This window comes from Haemorhous mexicanus, chromosome 28 (genome assembly GCF_027477595.1).
Source record: "Haemorhous mexicanus isolate bHaeMex1 chromosome 28, bHaeMex1.pri, whole genome shotgun sequence".
Classification (NCBI taxonomy): Eukaryota; Metazoa; Chordata; class Aves; order Passeriformes; family Fringillidae; genus Haemorhous; species Haemorhous mexicanus.
The window spans coordinates 893693-911199 of NC_082368.1; the positions used below are offsets into that span (position 1 = coordinate 893693).

Here is a 17507-nt window from a genome sequence, read left to right on the forward strand (position 1 = left end):
CTATTTTCAGTTTCATGTGAAGGGTGGGACAATACAGATCAGAGGCTAACTGTCCACAGGCTCCCAGTGCCAGCCCTGCCTGTAGCCACCCCTGGGAGCTGCTCTGGGCTCTGCCCTCCCTCCTTGCTCCAGCTTTATCCCCTCAGAGCCTGTTTGGGGCTCCAAGCCAGCCAGCAGAGCCCTGGTTTTTAACTGAAGAGATCCAAGTGATGCTTCCTTTGGCCTCCCCTGCACAGAGCTCATCCTGCACCAGCTCATCCTTCCCTGGAGAACTGAGACAACTCCTGCTCTGCCTTATTGCCCCAGCCCCACATAGGACAGGAAAATTGTGAAGTCAGAAGCAGAATCAGCCCAAGGACCTCCAGTTCCCAGCTCCCTGGGCAGGGCTGCAGGCCTGACCATGGATGTGCTGACTTTGGAGGATTCTGGGGGGGAGAAGGGTGAGGGACTGAGCAGGGAAAGGGATTCCCATGGCATTCCAGGCTAGGAAAATCAGGGGCTGCAGCTCCACTGAAGCCACCCCAACACTGGGAAGTTTCTCCAGGGTGTTTTGGGACTGAAAAAGCAGAAATTATTCACAGCAACAGTGGTTTTGGGGAGCTGATGAACCTCTCTGAGCAGGCTGAGTGCTGGGGTGGCTGCTCCACCCCCAGCACAGCCCTGAGCACCCCAAAAGGGGTGACCCTACAAGCTGGGTGCCCCTACACCCTCTCTCCTGCCCCTGGGTGCACCTCGAGTACCCCACGAACCCCAGAAGTGCCTGGGTTTGGCAGGAGAACTCAAAGGCTCCACTAGGAAGCACAAAAGGGGGCAACCCCACAGCAAATCCCTGTTTCTGTGTCACGGCAGTTGTGGCTCATGGGGTCCCCGTGGGCAGGACACATGAGGGACATCCCCATTGTATGCTCCTGGGATGTTCTGGTGCAAGAGGGTGCGAGGAGGGGTACAAAACAGTGACAGACCCCCTTGTTTGCCAGCAAGGGGAGGAGCGGGGCCGCCCCTGGGTGCCGAGAAATGGGAACGCTGCTCCCAAAGAGCCACTGTGGGAATCCATAAAATCAGAGGGTTTTGGGAAAGCTGCAAAAGGCAGGCCTCAGAGACAGCAGAACTGTGATTAGAGCTAAGCAATAGCCATGAGATAGGTTAGCAGAAAAATTATGTCAAAAGTAGAAAAGTAAGGACAAGAAGAACAATGGTCTGTGTATTAACGCTTGTCTAGAATACTTCCTTAAGCTGCAGAAAAGTTTATCTAGTGATATATTAGGAAGTTTGAAGCTTAATAATGGAGCTCTGTGCATTGTGTTTTAAGGCTCGCAAGCAGGTATTGTATTCAAAATCACAGAGAGTCACAGAATCGGCCAGGCTGGAAAAGACCTTGGAGATCATCAAATCCAACCTGTGCCCTGACACAGCCTTGTCTCCCTGAGCCTCCTCTTCTCCAGGATAAACAACCCCAGCTCCCTCAGCCGCTCCTCACAGGACTTGTGTTCCAGACCCCTCCCCAGCCTTGTTGCCCGTCTCTGGACACACTCCAGCCCCTCCCTGTTCTTCCTAAATTGGGGGCCCAGAACTGGACACAGCAATAGAGCAAATAAGCAAGCATTGTTTTAACCAAAGGTATGTGTGCTTATAGTGGTTGGATGGAACTACTGTCAATATGCTTTTGCTTTGTGTGATTGGTCAAAAAAGTTATAAAGTAAGTTATAAGTTCTTTGTCTGCTGCCTGGGATGTGAGCTGACGGCATCTTCCCATTGTCATAACCATGTAATGAGACTGATGCTGGAAAATACAACAGCTCAAGGCACATTCCTAGCAGTCCCGTCCCGTTGGTGATTTGTACACAGACCCCTGGTCAGCGACAAGCCGCGGGCTCGGGGACAGCGCTGGCAGAGCCGTTGGCACCGGCTGCCCCCCCGCCCTCGCAGTTGTCCCGCTGCTCTTCCCAGCGCCTGTCACTGCCGGGGAGGCGCTGGCCAGGGTCGCTGCCGCCTCCCCTCCACCTCCCCGCGTCCCTTGGGGTGCCGGAGCCGGCCCGGAGCCGCCGGCACACCTGGGGCCCTCCGCCGTGCCCGGGCAGCGCTCCCCGCGGGGGCCGGGGACGATGGGGGCGATGCGGCCGCGGGGGCTCCGGCCCCGCCAGTGCCGTGATTGGCGCGGAGCGGAACGAATGCCGCAGCTGAGACGGGCCAGGCTACCTGAAGGAGCCCGCATGTCCTCAGGTTTCACTCATGACCATCTGACAGTAGCAGCAGCTGCGCTGCCAACTCGCCGAGCCAAAGGCTCCAGGAGTCGAAGGAGAGGGAAATTCTGGCCCTAAAAGGTCTCTCCTTGGGATTTCGCACTCTCCACCCGACAGTAAGTACTGGGGTCAGCCCTGGGCGGCTGCCAGGCCCCCGGGGGGGGCTGCAGGGTCAGGACTGTGCCCAGGTTTGTCACTGTGGCCGTGCCTGGAGCGGTACTGGCAGTGTCCCGGGATTTGTGGTCCGAGCACCGGAGGTGGACGGGACCAGGATGGACTTTGGTGTCTTTTGGGGTTGTTTAGGGCTGGAGGCACCTGCTGGACCCCTCTGCATAGAAAACTGTCTGGGACAGAGGAGAAAGTCCCCACAAAGGTGCAGGCAGGGCACGGACGAGGGTGGCAGCAGCCAACGGGCCCTCAGTGGCCCCAGCGCTGGGTCAGGATGAGAGGGGACAGTCAGGGACAGTCAGGCAATGGGCTCCCGAGCCACCTTCCCCGTGTCAGTAAAGGAGCCATGGGCAGGGTTCACAAGTCTCAGTCTCCTTTCTCCTGGCTTCTCCTCTTGGAGGTCTAAATATAAACCCCGGCCTGGGCAAGCCAAGGTTTCAGGAAAGGTCTGCGGGTGCTCCCAGTGTCTCCTTTCGGGAAGGGCCCTGTCCCTGCAGAGCCCCCGTGCTCTGTGGGGCGGCAGGGGGGGACCCCTAGGGCAGAGGGGGCAGTGGGGCCCCTGTGCCACACGGGAATGGGGTGGCAGGGAAGGGGAGGCTGTTCCCACCCTGGGGCTGTGGGCACAAAGGCACAGCCAAAAGGGTGCCATGATGAGCCCAGGGTGGGGTTCAGAGCTGGATCCCCCACGGCAATCAGGCAGTGCCAGGCTGGAGTTCAGCTTGGGGCTTTTGGGTGCTGTATCCCCCCCATGCCAGCTCCCATCCCCTGCTGCATGGGCAGGGCCTGCTGTGTTCCCCAGAGCCCTTTTGGGGTTTATCCAGGGGCAGTCAGTACCATTCCTCCCATTTCCCCCATCCCCCCCCTTCCCCCCATCCCCCCCATTCTTCCCATCCCCCCATTCTTCCCATCCCCCCATCCCCCCCATTCCCCCCATTCTCCCTATTTCCCCTATTCTTCCCATTGCCCCCATTTCCCCCATTCCCCCACCCCTGCAGAGGGACGTTTGCCGAGCAAGCATTTCCTGCCCTCAGGGCACTGATGGAGCTGTCAGGGATCAGCCCGCGGCAGGCAAGGGATGGAACTGCGGCTGCCAGCAAGGGACAACAATTCCACAAAGCCCTAGGGACAGCAGGACATCCCAGTCAGTCCCATTATCCCGGGGAGACCCTGGATGTGTTGATGCAGCGCTGGAGCTGCCTCCTCTGGTTCTTTCCAGGCAAAATGTCGGATTTATAATGGTTTGTGGGGGAAAGAGCATATTTACAGGAACTGGTTAACGAGCACAAAGTCCTGCCTTGACTGTGCTGTGCTAATATTTAAATAGCATTTTCTATTTTCTGGTGTGTGCAGAAGGGTCCAGTTCAGGATTTTGCCTGGCTCTGTGGAGTCCCTTGGGCAGCTCCAGCTCCACTCAGGGAAATTTGCTGGATTTGGGATAGGAGAGGGAGCGGCAGAGCCATGAGGAGACCCCCAGCACCTTTTCTGTTTGCAGCAGGTTGGACTGATGAGGTTCTCTTTGCAGCAGGTTGGATTTTTAACGAGGTTCTGTCTGCAGCAGGTTGGATTAATGAGCTGGTTTCTGTGCAGGGCAGAAAGGGGAAAAGGTGGTGGATGCTTTGGGAAGTTGTGAGGGAAAAGATCTCAGTTTATCTCGGGAGAGAGCAGGGAGGGTGCTCAGCCTCTGTGCTTGTCCTGCTGCCTCCCTCCTGGGATCCATAAATCCCTGGAACATCTCATCTTTAGGTTCCCTTTCTCCATTTCCAGGTGGATTTGGGTGAGATCCCTGGGGCTGTGGGGCTCAGCATCTGTGGCAGCTCCAGGTGCCCTGTGCTGGTCCTGCTTGGCAGGGTCTGCTCCAGGGAACTGGGATCCAGAAGCTGCAGTGAGACAGGGGCATCTTCCAGCCCTGGGAAGCTGCAGAGCCCCCAGTATTGCAAATCCCACGGGAGCAGCAGGGCTGGGACCTGCTCCTGGTGCTGTGCTGGGAATCCCTGCCGGAGCTGCTGCCTCTCTTGGCATCCCCCAGGGGTGGGGGCATCTCTGCCCCCCGTGTCCTGAGGCTGGGGGAGCAGCAGCTCACTGCAGCCCCACGCCACTCTCCCTTCCCCCTCGCTGTCCCCTCCCTGTCCCCTCGCTGTCCCCTCCCTGTGCCCTCGCTGCCTTCCCGGCACGGCTCAGATCTTTTCCGAGCCTGACACGGGAGCTGCCGGCAGGGAGGAGCCGCAGCTCTGGATGACACCCGAGTGCACGGTGGGCAGTGGGCAAGCGCAGGGTCCCCACTTTAACCCTTCCCTGGCTGCTCAAGCCTCCAGCACTGCCAACTCCCCCCAAAATAACCCCGAGCCGCCACCCAGGCCGGTGTCCCCTTTCCAGCAATGCCCTGTCCCCCAGCAGGGACAGCAGGAGTGGGGATGGGGTGGCATCCCCGACTCCAGGCAGGAACGGGTCAGTGCGTGGCTGCAGGATGGTGCAATCTCCTATTTCCATCTGCGGCCGGGGAGAGCATCCCAGGATTTCACAGCTCCCGGGCTGTGTGTGCCACCCCCACACTGGGCACAGCAGGTACAGCCTCAGGGCACCGAGCCCCGGGAGCTGCAGGGCAGCAGCGATCCGATCCGGGAATTGCGGGGAATTCCTTCCCACGTGGGTTTGATGCTGCTGCAGGAGCCGAGGCGCCTCTGCAGGGCTGAATTTTTGGGGCTGATGTCCCTGGAGGAGCCGTGTCCCCTTGGAGGTTCAGCACGCAGGATTCGGCTTTCCAAAGGAGGGCAGAGCCGGGTTGGCTCGGCTGGGGTTTTGCACGGAACTGGAGGAGGGAGCAGCACTGGCTTTGGCAGGCACAGAGCAGCCAGAGCAGTGCAGAGCCCACAGAAGGTGCTGTTGGAAAGGGACACAATTCCAAAGGAACTGTGCATCCATCCCATTCCATGGAAATCCCTAGCACATCTGTGGGATGTCCCTGTCCTAGTGCAGCACCGGGCTGGAGCAGCTTGGCTGCTGCCTGGAAAAGGCTGCAGAGAGTTGGGAGAGCTCCTCTCTGCTCCAGACAGGCAAAAGGCAGTGGACCTACATCGTCCATTGCAGGGAATTCATCCTCTGTGTGCTTAAAAAATGAAATCAGGGAATGGTTTGGGTTAGAAAGACCTTAAAGCTCATCCCATTCCATGGGCAGGGACACCTCCCACTGTCCCAGGTACTCCAAGCCCCAGTGTCCAACCTGGCCTTGGGCACTGCCAGGGATCCAGGGGCAGCCCCAGCTGCTCTGGGAATTCCATCCCAGCCCCTCCCCACCCGGCCAGGGAACAATTCCCAATTCCCAATATCCCATCCATCCCTGCCCTCTGTCAGTGGGAGCCATTCCCTGTGTGCTGTCCCTCCATCCCTTGTCCCCAGTCCCTCTCCAGCCCCCTGTGCTGCTGCCCTGGTGACCTGTGGGTGACAAGCAGTGGCCTGGCTGGGGGACAGTGGTGGCACACGAGGAGCAGGAGCTGCTGCAGCATCTCAGGGCCCTGCTCTGGCTGGGAAGAGGCATCTAGCAGTGCTGGGCTGGCTCTGGAATCATTTCCCAAGGACCTTCCCTTTGGCTGGGCTCAGGGGCATTCCAGCAGCCCTTGGTGATGGATGCACTTGGAAACATCCCCCATCTCTGCTGGCACGCCTGGCTTGGGCCACGCTGCAGGCAGAGTGCAACAAACCCCACCCAGAGCAGGGCAAAGAGCCGCGGTGGTGACAGGAACCCGCCCTGGGGACGCGTCACTCACGGGAGTCACCGGTGCCAGAAGTGTGACAGCCACACGGCCCCGCCATTAGAAACATCTGCAATTCAAAGCATAATGCTGGAACATGAACAATTACTTCTTTTTTTTTCCTCACTCCAAGACTTCTGAGCTCGCCACTATTTTAAAATAGAGTGGGAAAAGGCTTAGGGTTACTTAATTTTCTTAATGGCGTTGTTTTCTTGTGAAAATCTCCCACCCTCTGCCTTTAAAGCAGCCTAAAAATTCAGCAAGTTGCCAGAACCATCATGCTGCTGGAATTCTAGCATCCCACAGCAGCATCCTAGGAGCTCTTTGTGTGTGAAAGGAAATTCTGGAGATTTCCTGTATCTTTCCAGAGTGTTTTTGTAATGGAGTTACAGCACAGAATTAAGAGACCACAATTTCTCCAGGGGTGGAAGCATCAAGCTCTTAAACTGCACAGAAAGGAATGTAAATTTGTTTATAAAATGGTTGATTTTTTTTCTGGCACAACTGAGGGTGCTCATCCAAGTCCCTGGAGAAAGTCCCATAGTCCTGAATATTCCACAGCCCTGCTCAGCCCCTGGGAAATCTGCAGGAGCTGAGATGAATCTCCCCCACCTGCAGGATTGGAGTTCTCCACTCCCTGTGCCACTTGTGGATAAAAAAAAACATTTCACATCAGATTTTTTCAATCTTCCCATGTTTTTTCCTAAAACTTGTGGGGAATACAGTAGGAACTAAACAAATGAACAGCCCACAGGACTTTTTCAGGCCGTGGCACCCCTAGGACCATGCCAGGAGGGTTTTCTGCAGCCACCAGACAGTCCAACACAGTTCCTGTCACCCTGCAGGCTTCTGCTGCCCTGTCTTGGTTTGGAGCAAATTTGTGTTTTCCTGGCAGCCTAATCTGTGGAATTTGGAGGTTTTAAAACCTTTTCAATGCATGCAGGGGTGGGGAGGGTGTTTATTGGACATGCAGCAGGTTTGGGAGAGCAGGGTTAGGAATAGATCAGGAATCTGATAATCATGGAATGGATTGGGTCAGAAGGGACCTTAAAAATCATTTAATTCCACCCCTGCCACTGTCCCAGGCTGCTCCAAGCCCCTTCCAACCTGGCCTTGGGCACTGCCAGGGATCCAGGGGCAGCCACAGCTGCTCTGGGCACCCTGTGCCAGGGCCTGCCCACCCTCACAGGGAACAATTCCTAATTCCCAATATCCCATCCCTCCCTGCCCTCTGGCAGTGGGAGCCATTCCCTGTGCCCTATCCTCACCCACCCAGCCCTGTGTGCCTGGGGGGAAGCTGCATCTCTCTGGCTTGGTTCCCTGGGAAACTCCAGGGCTTCAGGTGCCCCCCAGTGTGGCATTCACATTCCTTGAAAAAATCCCTTCACCCAGGATTTTTCTCCTGGGAAGCTGAGATGTCTCAGAGAACAGAAAAACTATTTTTATCTCATTTGCTTCTCCTGTGCTGTGCTCATGTGGAATGTGTTTGGAGATTGTTTACCCAAGGTGATTGTTTAATTGCATTCTGCTGTGAGTTGTTTTCACTCTTTGGCCAATCAGGGCCAAGCTGTGCTGGGACTCTGGAGAGAGTCACGAGTTTTCATTATTATCTTTTAGCCCTCTGTAAGTATCCTTTCTGTATTCTTTAGTATAGTATAGTATTATTTAATATAGTATAGTATTATAAAGTAATAAATTAGCCGCCTGAGAACAAGGAGTCAAATGCATCATTCCTGCCTTTGCCAGGGGATTTCCCTGGAAATACAATACCCCAGAGCACAGGAGGCTCCAGGTTTTCAGGTGATCCCCCAAAATAAGTGCCTTAGGGAGGAACTGGAGCCTGGGTCAGGAAGGTGAGGGGAGATCCGAATCCCCTGTGTCCCCCAGTGCCAAGAATGCCCTCCTCCTCTCTTCCTCAGCCTATGGAGGTTATTTTCTGGGCAGAATGAAGTGCCTGGGTAGAGCGACTTTTCCAGCAGCCTCAGACAGGACCTGCCCCCACTGTCCTGTTACACAGAACCTCTTACACAGCACCCCTGGGAGCTCCCAGACCAGCCCTGCTACTATGGTGCTCGATTCCTGTGTGTGCCCTCAGCAGCAAAATTATCAGGGGGAGCTGAATTTCTCTCCAAGTGCAGCCTGGGCACTCCTGAGCCAGGAGCTGCTCCCACTCCCTGCTGGGAATTCCTGGTGCAGGAACTGGGGGTAGAGATGATCACCTAGGACATGCCATGGGCAGGGTCCCAAAGCTGCAGCTCATCTGTGTCATGTCACAGCAGCAGGCCCTCAGCCAGGTGACAATTAGCATTGATCCCATGATTCACAGAAGGCTGATCAATCTCTTTATTATTATATCATTATTAGGAAACCCATTGCTTTTATAGACAGTTATGATACACCTGGACCTGATTGGTGCTCCAGTCCAAACACCATCACCATTGGCTAATTAAGAAAACACCCTTTGGTAAACAAATCTCCATGACACATTCCACGTGTTCACAAGAATTATTTATTATTCTTTCCTCTGATCTTCTCACAGCCTTTCCCTGGGAAAGTTCTCTGTTTCTCTCTGTGGCCAGGGAGCTGCTGCCACAGTGTCACAGCAAAAAGGAGCCATTCATCTCAGCAGGATAGGCAAAATTTAAGAAGCAAATAAATCAGTGCTCTGAAGAGACATTTTAAGTGATTGATTTCCCAGCAGGAAAGATGAGGGGCAGGGATCTTCTTTAATCAGGGACTCTTGGGGGACTCAGGTGCCGAAGAGGGACCTTGCAGGCTATTTGTGCCACACCTGTCACTGGGCCTTTACCTGTGGGAGCACAGAGTTTGGTCTGGGTTATTCATAGGAGCTGCTAAAAACCTGCCAGGATGGGCCAGGGCTGTTCCTCCTGTTCCCATGGCCAGGGGCTGATCCCAGGATGGCACCCTTCACCTGGGCTGGTGGGACCCGGCTCTGTGCCCCACCCTGTGTCCCCCTGTGGGGCTGGGCTCACTGGGGATAGAGCGGTGCTGGGCTGAGCCCCCACAGAGCCCGGGCTTGGCTTTGCTTCCGAGGCTGGGAGGCCACCAGAGATGCTGATGGCTTCTCCACTGTGCTCTGTGGGATCTGGGCATGGGATTAGCCCTGCTCCTGCTCCCTGGGACCACCCCATCCTCTCTGGGTGGCCCCAAAGGGCTCAGAGCGGCACCAGGAGCTGCAAAAGATCCTAAAAAGCCACGAAGAATTCCCATTCCAGGGGCAGCACCTCCTTTGAGCCTCCCAGTGTAGTCTCAGGCAGTGCTGCCCTGCCCCAGCATCACCCAGCCCGCTCCTGGTGCTGCCCGGCGCTGCTCCATGGCCCGGGGAGCGGCTCGGGGGCTCCAGCCCGGCCACAGGAGAGGGGACAGGGGTAGGAGAGGGACAGGGGCAGGAAAGGGGACAGGGGCAGGAAAGGGGACACGGGCAGGTAGAGGGGACCGGGGCAGGAGAGGGGACACGGGCAGGAGAGGGGACACGGAAAGGAGAGGGGACCGGGGCAGGAGAGGGGACACGGAAAGGAGAGGGGACAGGGGCAGGAGAGGGGACACGGAAAGGAGAGGGGACCGGGGCAGGAGAGGGGACACGGAAAGGAGAGGGGACAGGGGCAGGAGAGGGGACACGGAAAGGAGAGGGGACCGGGGCAGGAGAGGGGACACGGAAAGGAGAGGGGACAGGGGCAGGAGCAGAGCTGGGGCTGATCGCAGCGGCTCCCCGGGACAGGAATGAGCAGAGTCATGGGGCTGCAGAAACCTGAGCCTGGCGCTGATCGCTGGCGGCAGCTGGAGGCAGAGCGACCTCCGGCAGCGGGGACAGCGCTGGGGACCGCGGCGGCAGCACCGGGGAACCACGGCCCTGACAGCACCCCCTGCACCGAGCGGGGACAGCTCTGGCACAGCCCGTGGCGCAGGATGCTCCTGACAGCCCTGCGAATCCCCATTTCCAGGGAAACTGAGGCTGTCCCGAGTGACGAGCTCCTCTGAGCCCTCAGAGCTGCCAGAGATGAGGTGGGAAGGTCAAGCTGCACCAAGGGAAATATAGGTTGGATATCAGGAAAAAGTTTTTTTTACAGAAAGGGTGAAAAAGTTCTGGAATGGCTGCCCGGGGAGGTAGTGGAGTCACCATCCCTGGGTGTGTTTAACAAAGCCTAAGTGGCTCAGGGTGCCAGGGTTTAGGTGAGGTGTTGGGGGTGGGGTGGACTTGATGATCTTAAAGGTCTCTTCCAACCTTGTGATTCAGTGATCCTGTAATTTTGTGAATTCTGTGAATTCTGTGGAGGTCCCCCTTGGGCCCTGTGGGTCCTGGAGTGACTCCGCTGCCAGAGCCTGGGTGCTGCTCCCTCTGATGTCCCCGATGGGTCCATTCCCAGCTGAGGTGTCCTGTGGTCCCCTGCACCAGTGCATTCCCCCTGGGATTTAGGGTGATAAACCCAGCCACGGCCCTGTGCTTCTCAGCTTTTTTGAGCTCCCTGTTATAGAGGGGAAGGTTCCAGAGCTGCTCAAGTGGAGCAGGAGCTGGTGTAAGTCCTGAGCAATTCCATGAGAAGCAGCACTGGCAGCACCTCTGTCCCCTGCCCAGGCACTGTTCCCTCTCAGAGACACCTGGGACCCAAAATTCCCTTTTTGTTTGCTTTGATGAGGTTCCACCTCTGGGGTCCATCCCCCCCACCCATGGGGGATCAGCTGGGGCCACAAGCTGGGCTGGGGCCAGACTCCACTTTGCAGTGATGTGACTCAGTTTGTGCCATTAGATAACCCCACTGAGCAAGGACAGAGCTCTCCCTAAATCAGATGGAGTCAGAGAATCCTGCAGGCTGGAAAAGCCCCCAGAGAGCATCAAGCCCAACTGTTGCCCCAGCCCCACCAAGGCCACCACTGACCCCTGTCCCCAAGTGCCACATCCACAGGGCTTTTAAACCCCTCCAGGGATGGGGACTCCAGCCCTGCCCTGGGCAGCCTGTTCCAAAGTCTGGCCAATTTTTCCATGAAGAAATTTTCCCAACATCCAATTTAAATCTGGCACAGTCATTCCCTCTCCTCGTGTCCCTGTTCCTGGGAGCAGACCCCGACCACCCCGGCTGTCCCCTCCTGGCAGGAGTTGTGCAGAGCCACAAGGGCCCCCCGAGCCTCTTTTTCTCCAGGCTGAGCCCCTTTCCAGCTCCATTTCCAGTCTCTTTTCCCATCAGGGCTGTAAATGTCCAGTTCTCCGTAATCCCAAAGGGCTGAGGGTTTCCAGCTGTCAGCACAGCAGGGCTCTGGGGATTATTGATCCTGAAGGTTGTTTGGGGGCAGGTGCTTGGCAGCTTCACAGGAAGTTTGGGTTTGCCTGTGGGATGCTTGGTTTTGGGAGGGTGAGCACAGAGGCGCCGCTGTCCCAGCGTCTGTGAAAAGCAGGGTTGAGTTTTATGGAATGTTGGGCACACAATCTGGAATTATGGGACATTATCAAAGCACAAGAACCTCTGTGGTGTTGGGAGAGCCTCTGCCAGCATCTCCACCTCCCCCAGGGCATGTCAGCCTCTTCCCCAGGGTGCAGCCACTCCTCTCTTCCACACTTCCCTCTCTCCAACTCTTTTATGCAGCAGAACATCCTTACCTCTCCTAACCCACCCACCCTATTCCTTCTGGGAAGCCATCCCAATCCCTGTAACATCCAAAAGGGCCATTACTGCTTCACTTTTTTGCTCAGGAGAAGCCTTTAACCCTTCCTGGGAGCAGAGCCACCCAGCAGGGCAGGTTCCCTGTGCTTCCCACAGCTGGGAGCTGTGCCAGGGCCCCAGCCCTGCAGGACCCAGCTCCTCTGGCTGAGGAACCTCCTGTTGGAGGCACCACAGGCCCCTTGCAGGAGCTGCAGGAGCAGAGTTGTTGATGCTCTGCCAAGGGGAGGCAGCTGGAGCAAGGCTGCAGCTTCCCAAGGTGTTTGGATGTGTTGAAGCACAGTGTTTGGGGTGTGAAATTGTGTCTGGCACTTCCAGGTGGTGACAGGGACACCAAGTGTCCCAGCCTCACTGTGCCTTCTGACTGGAGGTGGAATAACAGAATTACAGAATCACGGAATCACAGAATTAATGAGGTTGGAAAAGACCTTTGAGATCTTCAAGTCCAATCCATGAGCCAACACTCCCAGTGCCACCCAGACCGTGGCACCCAGTGCCACATCCAGGCTTTCCTTAAGCACCGCAAGGGAAGGTGACTCCACCACCTCCCCAGGCAGCCCCTTCCAGTGCCCCATCTTTCTGGGAAAACATTTCTCCTCATGTCCAGCATGAACTTTCCCTGGTGCAGCTTAAGGTTGTGTCCCCTTGTCCTGTTGCTGCTCCTGGGAGCAGAGCCCAACCCACTCCTGGCAGCACCCTCCTGTCAAGGACTTGGGGAGAACCAGAAGGTGCCCCCTGGGCCCCTCCAGACTGAGGCTTCCCAGCTCCAGATGGGATTGGGGGTCTGGGAGGAGCAGGAGCACCCTGGGTGCTCTTTGATCCACACACAATAACCTTCCCTGCAAGCTCAACATTTCTGCCATAAACACATTTGCTAAAACCCTGCTGAGATCCTGCCACCAAACGCCCCAGAGATGTCCCCAGGTTGTGTTCCTAAAACCCCACTGAGATCCTGCCACCAAACGCCCCTGAGATGTCCCCAGGTGGTGTTCCTAAAACCCCAAACACCCCGAGATGCCCCCAATGGCCCCCGAGATGTGCCCAGTGGTGCTGCAGCCCCTTGTCCCCGCAGGCTGGGCGCGGCGGGCCCGGGAGCAGAATGAGAGCATGGCCGGCCTGCCGCACATCCCGGGCCCCGAGAACCTGCGCCCCTTCACGCCGGCCTCACTGGCCGCCATCGAGCAGCGCAGGGCCGAGGCCGAGGCGCTCCGCATAAAGAGGCAGCAGGTGGAGATGCCTGAGGAAGAGGAGGTCAAGCCCAGCAGTGACCTGGAAGCTGGCAAGAACTTGCCCCTCATCTATGGTGACCCACCCCTGGAGCTCATCGGGACCCCCCTGGAGGACCTGGATCCTTTCTACAAGGACAAGAAGGTGAGGGACAGAGTTTTGCCCATGGTAGGCTTGGCCTTAGGGGTAAGTCCTGAGCAAAAGACCCAAGCAGGGACTGCCCGTGCTTACCTGAGCCCATCCTGGTGATCCGCTCTCGGTTTCTCTGGGTCTGGATTGAAGGCGCTGGAGACAGTAGCTCATGTTCAGACTCGGGTGTTTATTATTTCTGATCAGTAAAACAGTCTCACAACCATGACTTCTGCAGCAAGGCACAAAATGGCCAACAATCTCTTGTCACAAGGTCTTTTAAGACTGAACTATCCAATTAAGAGCTGACACCTAGATTATTTTCACTTTTAATGCAATAACTGATTCCAAAGGGCCCCCAATGGGGACTTTTCTGCCCAATTACAAAATGCCACCCAAACCCATGAAGAAGGAAGAAGCAGCATGAAGAAGAAACCCAGGACAACACCCTGTGCCCTCCATCTTGCTTCCATCCACAACACACTAAAAATCCCAAAACCTAAATTTCTCACCCAGTGATACACCTACACTGCTCTCTATAATCTATTTCACACTTTTGTGGATTCCAGTCTGTCTTGGAGTCTAGGAAACTTTCTCCATGAATAAGAGTCAAAGTCAGTGCTCCCCTGGGCATGAAGACACCCCAGAGCAGACAGAGAAATATTCCCTGTGCCCTGGGTTTCTACAGTCCACCACCCCAGACTGCTGTGGTTGCTTCTCTCCCAAAGCAGAGAGCATCTCCAAGCCTTTGGAGCTCCGAAGACAAAGAGAAATCTCCCCTCCGAGGGCAGCCCTTGGTCCGTGGTGTTTGGGGAGTGTAGAAGGACTAACCCCCCCTCCCCTCTTTTCTCCACAGACGTTCATAGTCCTCAACAAGGGCAAGTCCATCTTCCGCTTCTCAGCCACCCCTGCCCTCTACATGCTGGGGCCCTTCAACCCCATCCGCAGAGGAGCCATCAAAGTCCTCATCCATTCATATCCTTGGTCTCTGGGATGCTGCTCCATGGCCAGCTCAAACCCTGGTGTTCAGAGTCCAAACAGCCCAGGAGAGGGACAAGTGAAGGGGTTGATGATGGGGTGGTGTGGAAACCTCCTGGGCGCCCAGCACAGGCAGGACCTGCTGCCCAGAGCTTTACTCCAAGGAGCAGGTCCTTGATGGTCACCTTGGAGGCACCAAAAGCTTGCTTTTGCTTGGAGACGGGAGGAATCAGTTTGGATGGAGAAGGGAAGAAGCCCAAGGGGTGAAGCTTCCTAGGGAGAGGATGAAGGGTTTTGAGATCTGGGGAGACTTGGAAAGGAAGGGAAATGTTCATGGGTCAGATCTGGTCCCACTGGGAAGGGGGTGAGCAGGGGAGCTTCAAGGAGGCTTTGAAAAGGAAAAGAGCCCAAGAGCACGAGGGGCATTGCAGGGTGGGTGGAAATGATCCCAGCAGAGCTCTGAAGGAAGTGGGGGTTCATGGCCATGAGAGAGGAGGAAAAGAGGGAGGTTTTGCAGCAGAGAGGGCTAAGCCTAATATTTAGAGCTTTCTGGAAAGAGATGAAGGTTTTTGAGGTCAGGAGAGACAATGAAAGGAAGGGAAAGCTGCATCCAAAGGTGATGGAGAGGAAGGAGCACAGGGGACAAAGAGGGAGGAAGGGCCAGCACCACAGAACTGGGAAGGGGAGCAGAAAGGAAGGAAAGGGGCTGGGACCATGCACAGAAGCAAAGAGGAAAAGAGGGAAGTGTGAGCACAGGACGGAGGCAGGAGAGCAGCAGGAGACGCAGGGCAGGGTGAGGGACCAAGGTGGCAGCCAGGACAAGAGGAACAGGGACACCTGGCTTCCTGACCATGGCGAGGGGGGGATCCAGGCACCATGAGAGCATTTGTCCTTGACCATGTTTTAAATTATTCAGCATGTTCATCATGATCACCATTTTAACCAACTGCGTGTTTATGACAATGAGCAACCCCCCAGCGTGGTCCAAGAACGTGGAGTGAGTCCTGAGACCTCCCCTGGCCATGGGGACAGCCCAGCTTGGCCTTGTGCCTCAGGAGGGACAAGACCAAGGCTGAGATAGGGGGGTGGGGATCCAGGTACCCTTCAGCACGGGGGAGCTGTCACTGGGAGGTGCTGGTGGCCTTCAGAAGGGATGTCCACACTCTCCATAGGGCACTGAAAAGTGAGAATGCTTCAGAGCTGCCCAAAGTCTGGTGGGGTTCCCAAGTCTGGAGAGCCCTGAAGAGCAGGTTGGGCTGGGCTGGGTCAGCACTGTCAGTCTGGAGAGGCTGAGCTGATCCACCTGTCCAAGCACCATGGACAACCCAGGGGAGAGGGGAAATCCAGCATTTTCTGCTGTGGTTCTGCACAGTCAGGCTTCAGCAGGGCTTTGCAGAGAGCGTGGGGCTGGTGGGACATCAGCAGGGACAGAGGTGATGCAGAATGGTCACCAGAGGGATTGGTACCTTGAGATGTCCCAACCCACCTTACTAGGTGAGGAGAAAACCTCTCCCAGTGCTGAAGCACCCCAAAAACCCATCAGCCCCCAAGTCAGCTCCTCAAGACATTCCTCCTGGGAGGAGTAGGCAAACCTTGGAACTGGGCAAGTGTGTCCCAGGTGACCAGTCCCGTTTCAGATACGCCTTCACTGGGATCTACACCTTCGAGTCTCTCATCAAGATCCTGTCCAGAGGCTTCTGCATCGATGACTTCACATTCCTGCGTGACCCGTGGAACTGGCTGGACTTCATGGTCATCTCCATGGCGTGAGTCCTGTGGGATGGGGAGGAACGAGGAGTGCTTTGGGGCAGAGGCCCTGCAGCTCTTCCCTCTCCTGTCCCACAGCTACATTACCGAGTTCGTGGACCTGGGGAACATCTCTGCTCTCAGGACCTTCCGTGTCCTCCGTGCCTTGAAAACTATCACAGTGATACCAGGTGGGACTTACAGGAGGGGCCTCCCTTCCGTGCCTTCCCCTGAGCTCAGATGTTCCCACCATTCCCAGCAATTCCTGCTTCTTTGGGCAGCTCCAAGAGAAAACAGAGGAAATGAGGTACTCCATAAATTTTCCACGTAAATTTGGCTTTTGGACTAGGTCCTGCTGATTTTACATCTTGAAATCAGCTGCACTCAACAGATTGTTTGGCAGCCCCTGAAGAGGCAGATGTGATGTTTTTAAGGCCTCTTGGAGATGGATTAAGGGAATTTGTGCTCCCAGTGGATTTATGGGTTTGATAAACCAAATTTCTCAATTTTTGAAGCTATGGACTCAATTTTGTGCCCATTGTTGGCTGTCTGGTAATGAGGCTGAGATATTGAACAGGTATTGGTTTAACATCACCCAAAACATCCAGACTTGTGTGAGGAGCACCTTATTAAATCCCTCTGATTGCCGATTTCTAAATCTGATACAGCCAAGTGTGGGGACAGAGCTGGGCTGTGATTGTGAGCACAGAGCTGGGGGCTTGCTCAGGGATGACAGCCAGCACCTTTTGGGGACACCTCAATTAACCAAGGAGCAGTCAGCTCAGTGGTGGCACCTCCCCCCAGGGCTGAAGACGATTGTGGGGGCTCTGATCCAGTCGGTGAAGAAGCTCTCGGACGTGATGATCCTCACAGTTTTCTGCCTGAGCGTCTTCGCCCTCATCGGCCTTCAGCTCTTCATGGGCAACCTCCGGCAGAAGTGTGTGCGCTGGCCTCCCCCCAACAGCACCTTCCTGCAGGATCTGGGGCTGGACAACGACACCTCGGCCAACTCCACCTTCGACGACTTCATGGATGACTTCACCGGGAACTTCACTGGGAACTTCACCGGGAGCAGCAGCTTTGACTTTGAGGCCTACATCAGTGATGAAGGTAAAGCTCCTGCAGCCCTTCCCCTCTGACCCCCCACCCCTGTCTGCTCCTCAGTTTCCTGCTCCTCCTGGCCACGCCGAGGTTTGCTCACAGGGACCTTCCTGCCCAGGCTGGTGGGTGGAACAGGCTGTGCACCCTCACCGAAGGGACAGATGGGATCAAATTCCCCTGGACAGGACAGTGAGGTCCACTTGGGCAAGCTGAGCTCTTCCAGGAAGGTTTCACAACAGGAAGGTTGGGATGGACCAGAGTCTCCACCCCTCTCACTTGCTGGTCAGGGCCAATGTGCCATCGAGGGGGTTACAGCAGGGAGACCAAACCCTTGAAGAACAGGTGGAACTTTGGGTGGAAAACCAGAGGAAAAGATGCAGGAATGACATTTTGAAGCCACTTTTCACTATCTGGATCCTTCCCCAGGTACCACAGTGCCCAATGAAGCCTTTATGCAACACCACAAAAGCCTCAGGAGGGCAGGGAGAGAGGGAGGGAGA

The 17507-nt window shown here is 56.0% G+C and overlaps 1 protein-coding gene across 2 annotated transcripts in view; it reads left to right on the forward strand.

Moving 5' to 3' along the window:
* Window positions 1–2226: 2226 nt before the first annotated feature.
* SCN4A (sodium voltage-gated channel alpha subunit 4) overlaps window positions 2227–17507 on the forward strand; it is a 45686-nt gene continuing 30405 nt past the window's right edge. The window contains exons 1-7 of one of the 2 annotated variants that reach the window (XM_059869418.1): window positions 2227–2356; window positions 12899–13197; window positions 14039–14157; window positions 15068–15157; window positions 15798–15926; window positions 16006–16097; window positions 16711–17016. In XM_059869418.1, the coding sequence (XP_059725401.1) occupies window positions 12934–13197; window positions 14039–14157; window positions 15068–15157; window positions 15798–15926; window positions 16006–16097; window positions 16711–17016 (1000 nt within the window). In that variant the 5' untranslated portion in view covers window positions 2227–2356; window positions 12899–12933. Of the gene's footprint in view, window positions 2357–12898; window positions 13198–14038; window positions 14158–14836; window positions 15158–15797; window positions 15927–16005; window positions 16098–16710; window positions 17017–17507 lie in introns of those variants that run through there. The other variant, XM_059869417.1, reaches the window with a different exon arrangement.